General features: G+C 35.3%; 1 protein-coding gene and 1 long non-coding RNA gene across 3 annotated transcripts in view; one reads left to right on the top strand and one right to left on the bottom strand.

Moving 5' to 3' along the window:
• Positions 1–16,338, bottom strand: part of LOC135751978 (uncharacterized) — a 111,684-nt gene extending 95,346 nt beyond the window's left edge. Inside the window, exon 1 of the long non-coding RNA XR_010533090.1 lies at positions 16,253–16,338. This is a non-coding gene — a long non-coding RNA (uncharacterized lncRNA). The remainder of the gene's footprint in view (positions 1–16,252) is intronic.
• Positions 609–9,255, top strand: pitx2 (paired-like homeodomain 2). 2 transcript variants are annotated; one of them, XM_065272687.1, is made up of 4 exons: positions 609–962; positions 2,990–3,058; positions 7,003–7,202; positions 8,082–9,255. In XM_065272687.1, exons 2-4 carry the CDS (start codon positions 3,013–3,015, stop codon positions 8,643–8,645), a joined length of 810 nt encoding a protein of 269 aa, XP_065128759.1. In that variant the 5' UTR covers positions 609–962; positions 2,990–3,012; the 3' UTR covers positions 8,646–9,255. The 2 variants fall into 2 exon arrangements, with proteins under 2 accessions (XP_065128759.1, XP_065128750.1); XM_065272678.1 differs by lacking the exons at positions 609–962; positions 2,990–3,058 and adding an exon at positions 5,867–6,433.
• Positions 16,339–16,950: the final 612 nt, after the last annotated feature.

A 16,950-nucleotide genomic window follows, 5' to 3' on the forward strand; every position in this document is an offset into this window, starting at 1 on the left:
AATATCTAAATACAATTTCTACATTATACAGACCTTCTCACTTTTGTATAAAACTAATACACTAAATATATGGGTTGGTATGCAATACTGTGCGTTCTATACCCTACCTATAGCTGAAAAAGCATACAATTATGACTTCGTTAGAAAAAGAAAAAAAGAAGAGTTTTTGTAAACTTTAATAAAACTTTTAAAAGATCGTAAAGAAAAATTTTGAAAATGTATTTTTGCATTTAAGTTTTTTATTTGCATTTCTTAGTTTGCATTTAGCCTGCCTTTGTTGCCGCATTAAATATGTCCTCTAATTACACTAACCACGTTAAAATTGTTTAATGACAGCTAGTTATACAAAAAAAACTTAATTTGATTTATATCCAGAAATTAATTCATCCGGAGGATCCTTTTTTCGTTAAATTGACCTGTTTTGGTTTAATGGTTAATTTGCCAAATCTATTTTAGCCTAACTCGAAGAACAGACAAACGTTTCGCATCACAAAGTTCACCCCTTTCACACACTACGTGTCATTTGTGCATACAAACACACCCACTGTGGCACGCATGCACACGCACGCGCTTATACACACAAACTCACGCACGCCCACGCGCTGACAGTCAAAGCCAGTCAGAGGTGGGAATGCACCACTCTCTGCGTCTTTGTGAGGAAAAAGTTGTAGCCGTGGAGCGTCTGCAGAGAATATGAACTGCTAAAGCAACTTGCTAGATTGTAACTCATGACATTCAAGGCTGAAGTAAACACATGACCGTTTTCGTGTTTTTGCAATAACCCCAAACATTTTCATTGAGCTGGAAGACGTTGCGTTCGTTTTGGACCTGGTAGCAACAGTTTATCCACCCGGACTTGACCAAGGGCAAAGATAAGCTTGTTCGGAGGTGTGGAATTTATCTTTTACAAAGGAAATCAAGACGGGCACGGCCGCAAAAACGCCGCTTTTTAACAACCACTGGTAAGTGCACATGACACCCTATCTTGAATGTGAGATAATGCAAGTGAAGGAATTCGTTCCACTTCAGGGTTGCAAGCCATGGGTGAACTTCAGCTTCAGTGTTGTTAGATGGAGCGGCATGATAAGTGATGTTTTGGCAGGTCTCACCTTGGCTTCGCCGCTGTAAATGATATATTGTTAACACTGCGAATCAAATGGGACAAAAACAACTTCATAATTTGGGCGTGTAATTAAAATTAACTGTTTAACATCAGCAGAAATATATCATGCTAACGAAATTTGCTATAAGCACTTGAAATAGCCTCTTCGGTTGGTTTTATTAAATACTCACTTTTTAAAACAGAAACATTTTTAAACGGATTAAATTTCTGAATTGACATCTCTGTATTAACAGGTAAAATTAAATGAAAATTTCTAGATTATGAAATGTACGTATACAAGTTGAGGAAAACACAATGTTTAAAAAAAGAAACGCGTGTCCTACGTTTAACTATTGTAAACAAATATAAACACTTTCATTAAACACCAATAAATGTAATTGAATTTTTTTGTGCTGCGTGGTGTTTGTTAATTCAGCTACGTTTAAATTTAGTAAACATTTAATAAATGAAAAACCTCTATTAATTCATTAAGTATTTAATCTATTTAATTTAAATGTAGTAATAAACAATGAACACGGTAATTTTTTTAAAGACAGGAATACATAATCACACACTTAAAATGAAAGAAATAAACGGAATATATTAACAACATACAACAATAATAATAATAATAATACATATATAATAATAATAATAATAATGATAAATAAATAAATAAAATAAATAATAGTCCGTATAACAATAGTTTAATTTAATTGAAGAAAATTGAGAAAGACATTACAAACTTCTAGATACACGTAGAAGTACAAATAATTTAATTTCATCCTTCGTTTTTTTTTTTTTGCAACGTTTGCATTGAGGTTGCATTAATTTAACTCATGGTCCAGTTCACTGTTGTATATACTGCAATATAGTTTTCGCATCATACGTTTTTTTTTTTTCTTTAATTACCTTAGCCTACTTATAAAAACTATTTAAAATTAACTGAAAATGTGTGAATAATTTAAACAATACAGAACTGTATAAATCCGTTAACAACTGACTGAAAACCTGATCACATTCAGAAAGTTACAGGATGCGGAAAAAAATGAAAGTTGGTCATGTCTCATCCTATTTTAAAAGCAAATAATTATATTCACTTTTTCATACTGACGCTGTAACATTGTGTTGTTTGTCTAGTTTTCTCAAAATAGTCACGCGAATTGAAGATTTCTGGGCACACATACACAAATTTAATTTCCAGTGTCTCAAGCCTTTGACTAAAGGCACAGATGCGAGGCAGGTGATATAAGGGGTCGGGGAGGGCTAAAGTAAAGCGTTGCATTCGTAGAGAGAAAATGGAGAGGGAAAACGGTTAACAGCAGGATTGCATGCAAATTTCCGTCGAAAATTATCATAAGCAAACAGCTGAAGCCTGGGCTAATAAAGGCCCATCTGTGTTACTTCATATCGGGTTAGTATAGAGCTGCGATAATGAATTTTGTAATATCCAACCGACAGACATCTCAATCAGACACTAATCCCTTGATTTTACCGCGGAATCACTCAACTTCTAGCGCTCAGACTGCTCTCTCTTTCTCCCACTGATATAAACACAGCATTGTCTTCTCTTTGTGCGTTGTTTTCATGTGCGTTTGGAGACATGGGTCTTAATTAGGAGGGACTAGAGCAAGCGCTAGGGGATTTCAAAACAAACGATGAGAAATGTGCACATCCTATTACAGTCAGGAACTATCCAATATACAACAATGAATCTGAACTATTTATTGAGAGTGGCCCGTCCTGTCGGTCATGATCATGACCTTTATTGAGATAGGCCTATTTGAAGTGATTGACAAGACAACATCAACACAATTTTTAAAATAAATATTCCTGACACAACATAAATGTTTATGCATTGGTTAATATTTATCTTTTTTTCTGCAGGGGCTCCGCTTGTAATCTGTTAAATGGACTCCCACTGCCGCAAACTTGCATCAACGTGTGCTCAATTAGGTAAGAACTTGGTGAATGACAAGGACCCCCTCCTTATTAGGTCTCCAGAGAAGGTCTGGCTTTATTAATGTTTTAGGTTAGTTTAATCAACTTCTAAGCTCAATAATGAAGTTTTTTTGTGCCTCTTTCGATCTCATTTAATCACATTCATCGAAATCTACGATGTGATTAGCTACTAGAAATAAACAGATATGTTAGAAGTAAATCGTGATCAAAACACCTTCTGGTGTTTGACTTAAGACTGGTTATAGAGAAAGAAGAACCGTTAGACGTTTATAGTCAAAGGTGGACATCTGGTGGTAGGACAGGATCATACATGATAAAATGGGAGCGTCTTCCTGCTGCGTAGCAGCTCCTATACAGAGACTTAGTTTTATAATCTGTTTGATCTGTCTAACCCTAGGAACATGATTGTGATCTCTCAAATATACTGCATTCGTTCTAAAACAAATAATGCTTATTAAAATTTCCAAGGTTCTTGTCATTAATGTAATTTACAGTGATTACTTTGCGACCTGTCGTACGAATTAATACGAATTAGCCACCTCGTTAAATACCTACGAAATGCCATGATATAGCGTTGACATTTTTTGAGATGGTCACAAATACATACCAAATCTAGTTCAAAGTGTAACTCAGTATTAAAGGACGCCGAGACAAACTCTTATTTTCGTAGGAAGAGCACGTGTACAGACAACTGTTTAAGAAACGGCATATTGATACCTAATCCATCATCCTATTATCTGGCATCTCCATTAGACTAATTAAACCCCTACTGAAAACAAAAACAAAACACTTGTTACGTCAAATAGCTTAGTAAATAGGCTACTAAACGAAGGTTCAAATGACACATGAGCCTATGCGACTAAAGGTATGAATGCTGCTACCCAAAACGGGCGCATCATTACAGCAGATAAGAGATAAAGGAGAAAATGAGCATAAAAATGCAAAGAGCAAAGAGGGAAAAGACACTCGAATGACTCGATTAGCCTACCAACAAGCGTCTCATGCGCGGTAATATATGCAGCGCTTGTTAGATAGACTCGGGGGAAAAGTAAATGTGTAATGAAAGCCTCCTCGTGAGGAGGAATATACTAATGGAAGAATCTAATGTCCTCTTAATCCTATGGAAAAGGCTTTGTCGTCTCCCTTATATTGACTGAATTGGTAATTAATGGCTCAGTGGTGCACCATGGGCAGTAATCCACAGCAGGCAGTGAGAGCGGTCTGAAGCATTTTGAAGGTCCAGAATAAATACAGAACAATAATATACAGAAATTTTGATGTTCAAGTTTAATAATTAAGCACTTAAGACCTTTCCTAATTTATAAAGGTTTGAGGTAATTTAAGATTAGGATCTTTACTTAAAATGGAGTTAGGCATTATTATAATTATTTGTATTACTAAAATATTAAGTCATTTCGATTTAGAATTAATTAAAAAGGGCGACTTAGGCAAAATCAAAATATTCTAAATAGCGATATACATGTTCCCACAATGGACGCAAAAGATGAACTTAACTAAATGCAAGTGTAATTAAACCGCAAATAGATTCATATATATTATTATCTTTCGAATTCATTTAAAAGATGTGTGTATATATCCTCATTCGATTTGAGGTTTTTAATTATGCTATTAATCCCCAATGCCATGGGTAAAATAAATTAAAGCAAGCAATGGAACTGTTTGCCGGTAATAAACCAATGTGTGAGTGAAGGCATCCGACAGCTCTCTTCGCACTTTGTCTCTTTCACACTATTTATTTATAGTATAAACTATAAATGCGTTTCAATTAATTTTACGGGTAATTTCAAGTCTGGTATTCATTCAGAATAGAAGGAAAGTGTAGGCGAAAGCGTAAAAAGGATTGTAGCCAGCTAATTAAAAGGGCATTTTTAATGTAGGCTATAACTAAAATCGGAAAAATCGTAGATAAACCGTAGATCATTTACCGTTATTTATCCACAAATTAAGCAAATTTCATAGTTTTAGTTATTTGTTGAAATAGCACATGAACATCAGAATTCCAGAAAGCCAGAAAAGCAACATACCCTTTTAACACTAAGAATTCTTAAACATTCAATTAAAGAAACAATTTATGCAATTGTGAAATTTAATTTTTTTTTGGCCGACGGCTGGGATTTAGGATTACATAAAATCCTTAATGGTGTATTGAAAAAAGTGTCTTATCAAATAAAATAATTAAGACGGGCCGATTCGGAAATAGGCTATAACTAGCCAAAGTGCTTACAGTCTAATGACATAAGCAACAATAAATTGGGAAGAAATATTTTATGTATGCTACTAATGATTTGGTACATCATTAATATTTTGCTGTTATTTGAAGAAATATATAGTAGCCTAAAAATAACAGCATACCAATTTTGTAAGAGCTTTTTAAATAATTTGAATATTCAAATTAAAATGTCAAATGTGGAACTGTACTCTCATCTCTGAGAACGCTATTAAGAGTACGGTCTCTATTTTTTACATGATTTTATTGTTTCAATTTGTGAAAACAATATGTCCTTGTTTTAAAGTCTACTGTAAGGATATTTTACGGACTTCTGTTTCTTTTTTACCTTTTCTTCATAAAAAATATTTGACAAGTATATGCATCGTTAATCTCTCTTTACATGCTTTTATGATAAAGAAAAAAATACCTCAAACTGCACAGTCGACGTTTTGTAATTTTTAGTCGGCTTGCCAAAAAAGCTGTCATGTATTGAGCCTAATGTTCCGCCAAATTGTGGGCAGGGCGTGTGTGACGTCAGGGTGCATTGGTTGGACGGGTAGCAGGACAGCTGAAATGAAGAGCGAGAGCTGTAGTGTGCAGGGGTGTGTGTGTATGCGAGTAGATATAATATCACATACCTGTCCCTGTCACTCTGGCTCTCCTTGTAGCTCTCGGAATTAAATCGAGTTATCTTTTTCACAGCCGAAACTAAAAAAAAACTTAAACTTTCTTTAGCGATGGGTTTATTTTAAGACGATTTAAGCCGTTTTTGCGTGTTGTTTTGCGTGATTGAATTGAGAAACGAACAGAGTTCTTGTGAACCCTGACAACGTTTGCCTATACTGGACAAATTGGTCTATTTTATTTATTTCTTTTCCGTCTGAATTTATGCCTGCATTTTTGTGATCTCCGCTGAGGAAGTTGTTTGCGAGGCTTGCGTAAATCGCTTGCGATATCCATGACCTCTATGAAGGATCCGTTGAGTTTGGACCACCATCACCACAATCACCACATAACCGGGAGTAAACAAACGACGCTTACGATGGCCTCTAGTCTGCAGCCGCTCCAGCGGTCTGTGGACTCGAAACACAGGCTGGAGGTACACACATTATCAGACACCTCCAGTCCAGAGTCCGTAGGTAAGCCCTGGTTATGAATAGATTAACTTGAGTGTTTTGGATGTGATCTACATGATCATAAGGTCTACTGCATCTATTTTTTTACCATGTGAAAGCAAGGGAAGTTACAGTCTGTGGTATGCAAATATACCAACACATCGAAATGGCAGTCAGATGGTTTCATGGGGCCATTGAATTGGGCAACATAAGTCACGTCCTTTGACAGGACTTTATTTACTTAATTTTTGTGTCTAAAATGTGGGCTTCACACAAATGTTTACACTGTGACAATGGTGTTTTGTCTAGAACAATATATTCCCTAACACTTATGTCCCGTCTTTCATATTTTCAATTGTTTTGGTGTTCAAAGCGATTGAAAATATAATTTATAAATGTTGATGTTATTATTTTGAGAATTATCGAGAACCAGAGAAGCGTTACACACCGGCGACAGTTTCCTAAACTCATAAATATTTTTAAAAATAGTTTTTATTGATTATTTAGTTAGTTGTAGAAATGTTGTGCTATCACAAATGTCTGAAACTATGAACAATATTTTTGGAATAATAAAGTTTTAACTTCCATTGCAGAGAAAGAAAAGGGACAGAGTAAAAATGAAGATTCGACCGATGACCCATCGAAAAAGAAGAGACAGAGGCGGCAACGAACGCATTTTACCAGCCAACAGCTCCAAGAACTGGAGGCCACTTTTCAGCGGAACCGCTACCCGGATATGTCCACTAGAGAGGAAATCGCCGTTTGGACAAATTTAACCGAGGCCAGAGTCAGGGTATGTTTAAAACTTAATTTTATTAATAACACTTAAACATTTATATATTATTTTATTTAAGTTTTAACTTGTATTTTGTACACACGTGAGTTTTTATTTATTTAAACAAATTCTAAAAACTTTATACATGTTAATGTTGGTTATTTTAGGTTTATTTATAATTCCTAAAAACAATGTATCTCCAAATTATCTTGCTATTTAAGGTGTTGGACTGTACAGTCCCACACAGACAGCACATTTTTTTAATATTTTGAGATATATATACACTACACAGTTAAATAAATAAATAAAATAAACCTATGATAGCTTATGTAATTGTATACAGAATGTAGGCTACTTGCTATAATTACGTGATGCTAATAAAGGTTCAATCAAAGCCAAATATAACTTCGGAAAATCGGACATCATCGCTGTTTGGTGTGGGGCTAATTAGGGGTGATAGAAATTGTTAGTAATCAACACAAGCGACGCCGTACCGATGACAGATCCTAATGGAGTCACACGGTCCCTGTAAAAGAGGTGTAAATCTGGTATTTTGCGGATGTCATTCTCGTGTTATGTCCTTGGAGTTAGTGTGTCTCCGCCTGTTTAAGGAGAATACACATTTGAGAAGCGAGGCGGTCAATGACCGCCATACGACTGGATGTGTATTGGGATTCCTGTGGAATCAGAGCAGAATTTGGGTGGATGATTGAAAGGAACTCAATTAGGGAACAGAACAGTGTCGCTCATATCACTCATTTAAAACACACCGATCAGTAATGCATCACTTTAATTTATTCTGTTTGAACTAAATTAGCTGAGAAGGTAGGCCTATGTCAGACGTATTAATTATGTTGTTTATTTATTCATATAAATTGTTTTCTACATTTGTTCCAGGTGTGGTTCAAGAACCGACGGGCAAAATGGAGAAAAAGGGAGAGGAACCAACAGGCAGAGCTGTGTAAAAACGGTTTCGGCCCGCAATTTAATGGACTTATGCAGCCATACGATGACATGTATCCCAGTTATACGTACAACAACTGGGCTGCAAAGGGGCTCACATCGGCATCTCTGTCTACCAAAAGCTTCCCCTTTTTCAATTCCATGAACGTAAATCCGCTGTCGTCTCAAACCATGTTCTCCCCACCCAACTCAATTTCTTCAATGAGTATGTCCTCCAGTATGGTTCCGTCTGCTGTCACCGGGGTACCCGGATCAAGCTTAAACAGCCTCAATAACTTGAATAACCTCAGCAACCCCTCTCTAAATTCTGGAGTTCCTACGCCGGCGTGTCCTTACGCCCCACCGACACCTCCGTATGTTTACCGGGACACTTGTAACTCCAGTCTTGCCAGTCTGAGACTGAAAGCTAAGCAGCACTCGAGTTTTGGATACGCAAGTGTGCAGAACCCGGCCTCCAATCTTAGCGCTTGCCAGTACGCAGTGGATAGACCGGTGTAAGAGACGACTGTAAAGTTTACAATCTCGAATCCCGGGAACGAGAGACTACATTTTTTGTTTAATGGGCACTACAAAAATAAACCACTGAAAAAACAAATCCTGTGATGGAATGTCAAGCAGAAACGGAAGCAAATAAGAATCGTGCTTTGCGCTAGCAAGTGTACGCTAGCCAGTGTAGACCTTATAATAATATTTAAGAAAAACCCTCGTTTATTTTGACATTTTAATTTTTTGGACATTAATTGACTGAATGGTTGTATATAGGCTAGGCTATATATATATCTTATCATCTCCGATTTGTAGAGGCGAAAACTCTGACTCTTTAGCATTTTCAAAAAATCTGTTTAACACAGCATGTGGAAAAAACGTACAGGAATTATGTCTTGCTTGCGAACAAGGGAATGTACATACTAAACGCACCAGTCGTGTGTTATATTATAAATTTATTAATAAATGTCTGTGTGAATATAGATCTAGAATAGCAACCCTGGGTATTAATACGCAAATGTTTCTGAGAAATGAACTTGGTTTTACTCTGTGTATACTATTTGGTACGAATTTTTGTTTCGTTTTTCAACATCCCAAAAATAAACTATTGTGTTTTATTTAATGGAAGTAAATATATTGTTCTAAAACATTTCAAAACGTTTTCTTGACAATTATTGAATTCGCATAAGTTTGCCTACTGTAGTTGTTGGTAGCTTTTAAGAGAAGAGCACACTGTTGGTTTGTGAGTTTAAGCACTCCTAAAAGTTTATATAGAGAGAGGGAACATGGTATCTAATACACATAAGCGCGACATGAGAAATCCGGTCAGGAGGGCGAGATGTCCCGACTAGATTAGGGGTCGAATATGCAAGACTGAGACTAGGCCTGATCACCGACGCTTGAAATAACATTGCAGTAAGATCGGGGAAGACAGGATCACACAACACGGATACATTTAAACTTGTTTTAATCAATTTAAAAATAAATAATATATGGCTATCCAGCATTATATAAGACATTACAAATCGTGTGGGGAAAATTTTCATATGCTCAAAAAATAAAGATTACTTAAAAAAATAAAATAAAGAACCACCCCACTGTGCAAATAATATTGTGCATTATTATCAGGTTGCCTGTATCGCTGTTTTTGCATTTAATTAAACTGACAGTGTCAATTCACTGACTGTTTGTAAACAAAGGCAGCTCGCAACATCAAATGAATCTATTAAAATGCTTAACAATAAACAAAGAGTGTGAAAGATGGGAGTGAAATGACCCGTGTCAGGCTAACACTGTATAACAATTACAATTACAAATTGTCTCGCGTGATTATTTATTATTATTGTTAATATATCATGAATATGCGTATTGTAAGCACTGTAAGGTCTCGGTTTCCTCAGTTCTTTGTCGTCCATCATGAACCACAATAGAATACACTTGCAAAGATTTAATTTATAACAAAGCAAAAAATATAGTTTGGTATGCAGCAAAACTGTCTGCAAATGTGTATATATATCCATGAAAAGTCGTGTCACAGCGCGTACCGAGCAGAATGACTGAACGATGCAAAATGCTGGAACAACACTGACATGCTGTGTAATATTCATTCAATGCACTCAAAGTGATGATAAACGAGACAGAACATAAGTACAGGAAATTGTCGAATTTATTGATTTTAGAGAGCACTGGTAATTATTTCAGAATGCTGTTAATTATGTTATTAGATCAAAAGTTAAACATTTTACGCACATATATTATAAAACAAACACTTAAATACAGACCATAAATAAATCATTCTGATTCTATCAGTTAAGAGCTTTCAATCTATCCGGGCCTAAATTATTCATTCCCAGCAACATCACGATCTGGGGTCCCAATACACATCTCAATAAACACCGAGAGCGGGGGGCCCTCGGGAGCAAAACTGAACAGCTTAGAGGAACCCTTCAGTCGACCTAAATACAAGTCAGGAAAGCTTCTTTCTCTATTCTTAAGACTGCATGAAAGGTAAGGCATTTTAATGCACGTTATCTGCAGAAAACTGCAAACATGCCCTTGCATGACCGAGAGAAGCGCCAAAACTTTGCAGTCATTTGCGACTCGAGTTTTCTTTCAGAGCGGACGGTTGTCTTGTCGTGTTTTTGTTTATTTTATATTCTGGCACCAAATTCTTCCTCGATCGTTTTACTTATGACTCTGTAAGTAGCTATAAAAAAACTTTTAGCGAATTGTTTGCTATTTGAAAACTCCTTTAACTGCTTCAGTAGCATGTTTATATAGCAAATCAAATATGGGCCTATTTAAAAAAAATAGCTGTGGCTTTTAGACTCAGTTATTCCACCGAATAGTCATTTTTATTTTAAGACTACTGTAACAGATAAACACATCCATTTTTCATAATATTGAGCAATTTTGTCCTTCAAAACTCATTGTCTTCTTATAACTTTGCTTTTGCTTTGTAATAGCCTTTACCAAATCAACCATCCTTGAGAGCTGGCAATGTAAAATCTCACAATTAAAAACAGTATTTTATATAATGCCTGTTTATTTTGCAATATATTATTGAGGAGACTGTGTGCAATCTAATGCTGAATTTTATTTTGATAAATAGCTATTAAAATACAAATACTTCTTATACGAATTCAAACAACATTAACACAAAGTGAAATAAATGTAGATGAGTAAAATACTCTACCAATTAAACTATCCAGTTATATATGTTATATAGCTACATGTTGTAAATGTGATCGAATTGATCAATAAACACAAATATTTAATTTAGGCTCATTATTATTCTTATTGACGGAAGGATGTGTCCACCAAAAGCCAAATTAACACTTTCTTTAGTAAAACTAATGGAATTGTCATTTTAACATACGTTGTTGTATTGTTGTGGTGTAGGTAAATGAGATTAAAGTTTCAAACGACGCGTTTTAATTTGCACATTTTTGCCTAATAGCCTCTCCGCTGGACAAATCCGCTATTTAACTATGCAGCTCTTTTAAATGCATTACTGAAAAACTAGCCAGTTTCATTCGTCTTTGTTGCAGTCAGTGCTAGTAGTCTACATATCAATTAATTGGACAGCTATGTCGTGTTACCACTCCATCCCTGCAAAAGCGCATGTTGTCCAATCACATTGGAGATATTTAAGCGCAAGGTCGTCGTGTGATGACCTCGTGCATTCTTGTGCTTACCTAGTTCTCCATGAAAAATAACACACTGCCTGACCTGCAACACGTTGTAAAAATGTTAATAGGGTGATGTGCTGCTTTCTGTGTTCATCGCTTAATAAATTTACGGTTGAATTGAGCTCAATTGACCATGACATGCAATCAAAGAAGTGAGTACAACTATAGAGAAACTGGTAACTATTGACAATTTAAAGATTTTTCATGTTGCATGAAGATTTATCTTCTTATTTTTGGCTTTTATGAGATTATCATGACAGCATTAACCCTATCAGGGCTTTTGTCGGTTTCAAATTTTCCTGACAATACACTTTTAGTACATTTTGTTAAGTGTTCATTTCAGCACCAAAACATTTGTTATAAAATGTTACTGCGTTTAATTGACCGTAGCTACCCTTTAATATCAGCCGTTGAAAGACTCATAGCGGTCAACCACTAATCTGTAGCTACCATTAATCTTCTACTCCATTTTTTATCTAAATGGATGATCATGTAATGGCTTGAAATGTAACCGTTCCCATTATTTAGTCTTACGATGTTAATAAATGCATCTCACTGAACGCAGATCAGCAGGCATCTTACTAAAAGTATTCAGAACGACTCTGTAGACCTTTCCAGTTACTTGCTTATGTGTAGACACATTGACTGATGTTTTCTAAAGAGTGAGCAAACATCAACATGGTGAGCTTGAATGGTGGGAGAAAACGTATCGGGAGGATTATGGGTGTGGAGGTCTGTATGGAAAACCTCACATGTCACTGCCTGGAGTTATGATCAGACCATTATGTGAAAAAGTAAACTTGTTTCCATGCTTTCTAAACTGTACCTATGTGTCTGTACCTGCATGTGTGCGAGTGCCTCTTCTCTCCTACGTTCCAGTGCTTTGTGTGCGCATGTCTGCTCTTTTGCATTCAGAAAATGCGTTGGCATAACGTTAACATTTATGTCTACACTTTCTTCTGACATGGCTTGTGTTGTGGGGGTCAAAGTGTGTGTATGCCTTGCTAAGGATGTGCCGGAGCTTGTGTATACGTCCTATCCCTTGACATGCTCGAGCATTCTTTTTTGTGTATTGGGGTGTGTGTGTGTGTGTGTGTGTCTGACACGGCCCTGCCTTTGATGAGCTGAGTGTGAGGCCAGGATGGCTTCTCTGGCCGCAGGCGTGTGCTAGTGTGGGAGCGTGTGAATGCACGGAGCTGGAGTAAACTTCCATGACTCAGACATTTCCTGCTCTCTCAACTTATATTAAAAAGAAACATCCTAATTGTTTGTTCAATGAAATCAAATAAGAATTCCAAAGAGCGAGCACATCTGCATGATGAAAGCGATAATCTGGCGCGGATGTGTGTGAAATCAACAAAGATGGTATCAGTGAAGAGTCCCTGTCACAACATTTCTCTATTAAAGGGATAGTTCATCCAGATAGTTTTATTCTGTCATCAGTATAAATTAATTCTTCTCTAGAAGAAAGAATAACACGGAAGTGAATGGGGCTCATGAACAGTTACAAACATTCCTCAAAATATCTTCTTTCATGTTCATCAGAACAAAGAAGTTTATGCAGGTTTGTAACAACATGAGTGTAAGAAAATTATGACAGAATATAAATTTTTGGGTGAACTATCCCTTTAATTCCAGTGGAAGCTTGTGATAGATGATGTAATGCAATACGCTTACAAGTTATCCAATGAAATATTAAATGCCAGACGCAGAATATCTTCCCAACACTAAAGCAGTAATTATGGATATAATATTTAAATATGTGGCGTATATATATATATATATATATATATATATATATATATATATATATATATATATATATATATATATATATATATATATATATATATATATATATATATATATATATATATATATATATAAATGAAACACACTTTCATGAGCTAAAGTAACATCCACGTTTGAGGTGCATGATGACAAAAAAACAACCATAAATCTTCAAAACTTGAAGACAAGTTAAACATGAACACAATATCATCTATTGTTAAAAGTAAATACTTCATGAACAATGCAGAAGGAACTAGACATACCTAGGAAGAACGCACACTAAAACAGAACAGAATTTACATACAGTTGTACACATGCCTGAAATGAACACTCTTTTCTCTATTGTCCTGCAAATCAGACGTTCGCTATGCAAACTTTTAAACAACGGCCACACTCGAAAAGAAATGTTGTATACCGAGTTACTGCCGTTGAAGAAGTGTCTGCAATGCCTGAAGAATTAAGTGAAAGGTAAGACGAGAATAAAAGACGCCATTGTGACGCTCTGTTAACAGTAACAAGAAACTCCAGCTCTCTTAACCTTCATTACCTTTTAAAAACTTCAACATCATCAATAGCTTAAGCCTCAACCCATCAGTTGTGAAAAGGTCAGAAGCATTAAGCCTCAAGCAAGACAAGACTGTAACTACACAATTGACTCGGTGACCGCTTCAGGAAGTGTTAAAAATGGCAAATAGTGTAAACAAATCTTAGACGAGTGTCTTAAATGATAATTCTTAAAAAAAAAAAACAATACAAATTTAGCGAATAGCTCTTATAGCTGCGCTTCTAAGCCTTCATCTGACGTTTTAATCTTTCATAAGGGAAGACATGTTTGAACCCGCAGGTGGCCTAATAAACCGGTGAAAGCAATCTGCTGTGAATCTTTTTCAAACATCCTCCTCATTATGTGCCACAGTTTGCATTTCCATAGTAAGTAGTCTTAGTAATCTCGGTAGAAAGTTGACATAAGCTGATCAACATTAACTCTCTGTGGATGTATATCATATGCACAAGGCCTATAAGTGAGGAGTGAGGTAGACTATTTTGTCTCTGTCTGTCAGCTCTGTCTCTTTGTGCGTCTCGATAATGGCTTGATAAGTTGTACTGGCCTGTCAACTGGCTTTCCAGCTTTTTAGTGCAGCAGGTGCACTCATCCTTGTGCTTTCACATGACATAAAGCAGATCTAAATTACTGTATTACTTACTATACTGTGTTTAAAAATAGTCTAATGAATGCAGCATAATACATTCACCACCCCGCAATACAATACACCCACACATAGCCAAATTAAAAGTGCCTAAAGCACAATTTTGAACATAAGTGTTATATACCTTCATGTCCAGCAGGGGTCAGCAAAACAAATCAATTTACCACTGTGAAGTTTAGGGGAAAGTGGGGCACAACTTAATGTGGGGTTAACAGTAATACTGCTATTTTGCATAGTTAGACAGGGCCAAGCAAACTGTGCTTTTGGTCATTTTCACTCACTTGTGTAAGTGTTGATGTGTTTTTGTTAAGATATTGGACAAAAAGTGTTTTGAAGGCATGAAATTAAATATAGTCAATATGGACAGTGTCCTAGACAGGGCTTATCCTAGTCCCAGACTAAAATGCATGTTTGAGCTGCATTAACTTAAAACACATTGTACTGACATATCTTAACATATCAGTGCCATTGTTTTGTCTCAAGATGCACAACAGTATTGTTTTAGTCCTGGGTTAATCTGAACCCTGTCCAGGAAACCACCCCTATAGATTTTTGTTTTATTTTCAAATTAATCCTACCTTATCTTAATCACTGACTTGTTACCTAAAACATAACACCACTTTGAAATATGTCAACAACTAGTTACTGGCCTATGATTGAAAACATTTTTTCACAGGTTTTTTTTTATTATAATGTGTGTTTAAATAGAATAGCAAGTGTTACAACAAACCCTACGGGGTAACATTTGCACTTCTGTCGCTTTCCGTGTAATTGTATGAGAATTGTAGCTTCTACACACTTTAAGTGTTAATTTGGAGTAGAGATGTGTGTTTTGCTTATGTAAAATGATTAATCTAATTTTTTATATATTTTTTGAATGATTAAGCAAAAAAAAAAAAAAAATGTTAAGCTACGTCGTGACCCACTCTCCCCTAATAAGCAATGTTGTAACCTTTCAATCGGTCCTTATTTTTTAATCAACATTGAAAAACATAAAACAGCAAGAAATTAACTTTATAATACTGCACTTTGCACCATTAACCAATGCATGTTCTTTAGGATGTGTACACAACTTTTTCAGCCAATTACAAAATGTTGCAAAAACTGTTGCAAGGTGAATCGATTTTAAGTGAGATGAGCCAACATGATGATACAGATGATAAGGTGTAATGGTGGTGCAAGTAACCATTGAATATGTGGTTATTGCTATCATTAAACTGTTGTTTAAGTACATGACCACTAGATGGGGCACCATTAACCAAAACGAATAAGCAGGTGAAAAGCATAGGAGTCCGCTGCTAATGATCACTTCTATTTATTTGTGAAACACATTCTCACAAGGTAAATAACTGATATTTTAATGACAGTGTAGTTTTTATGCAATATATAATAATAAAATGTAAGCAAAAAATAAATAAATAAAACTTACTGCTCATTTTTATGGGAGTATAAACCAATAATCTCACATTGAAGACTTTAAGACCACTGTGCTTCATTTTGCAGCAATCATGCCCTGTCAAAAATGCAATATAAATATTATTGCTACAATGTCAATGAAAATATATTTTTAAAGTATAAAGTTAACTTTCATACATCATTCATTCATTCATTCATCAATTTATGTAATATTTTCAACATAAATCTTAATTATATATTACAAGGCTGGGTTGCTAATTTATGTAATTATCTTTTCTATACTGTAATTAAAACCTCTGCAATTATTGTACTGAATGCACCTGTAAAATGACAAGTAACCTTTAATCTATACAGAGAAATGCAGGTGAACACACAAAACACCAGATCAAACAGCTTTGGCTCAATATCAAACGGTCTCATTTTACCAACTTACAGGATCTGACACGCTGAAATTAAGACAACAAGTCACAATTTAGATTTTTAAATCATCACGAATCTGTGAAACAAATTTTCAGTAGAAGCAACCTTTTAGTTATAGCTTATTATTTATTATTATAGCTTATTATTTATTATTTTATTATTTGCTTAACATCACATATAAATACAGAAGACAATGTTTTCAGTGAACTATGTTTCCATATGCAACACGACATATGGAAAAATATTTTCATTTTTTTCTTTAAATTTACTATTTATATGTAATTTTACATT

Source organism: Paramisgurnus dabryanus, chromosome 16, assembly GCF_030506205.2.
Source record: "Paramisgurnus dabryanus chromosome 16, PD_genome_1.1, whole genome shotgun sequence".
Lineage (NCBI taxonomy): Eukaryota > Metazoa > Chordata > Actinopteri > Cypriniformes > Cobitidae > Paramisgurnus > Paramisgurnus dabryanus.

What these genes read in the sequence shown, in the direction of transcription:
- pitx2 (XM_065272678.1), top strand. Translation starts at nt 6,253, where the DNA reads ATGACCTCTATGAAGGATCCGTTGAGTTTGGACCACCATCACCACAAT. An exon ending in CTCCAGTCCAGAGTCCGTAG is followed by an intron (nt 6,434 to 7,002) that starts GTAAGCCCTGGT and finishes CTTCCATTGCAG; the next exon opens with AGAAAGAAAAGGGACAGAGT. An exon ending in TAACCGAGGCCAGAGTCAGG is followed by an intron (nt 7,203 to 8,081) that starts GTATGTTTAAAA and finishes CATTTGTTCCAG; the next exon opens with GTGTGGTTCAAGAACCGACG.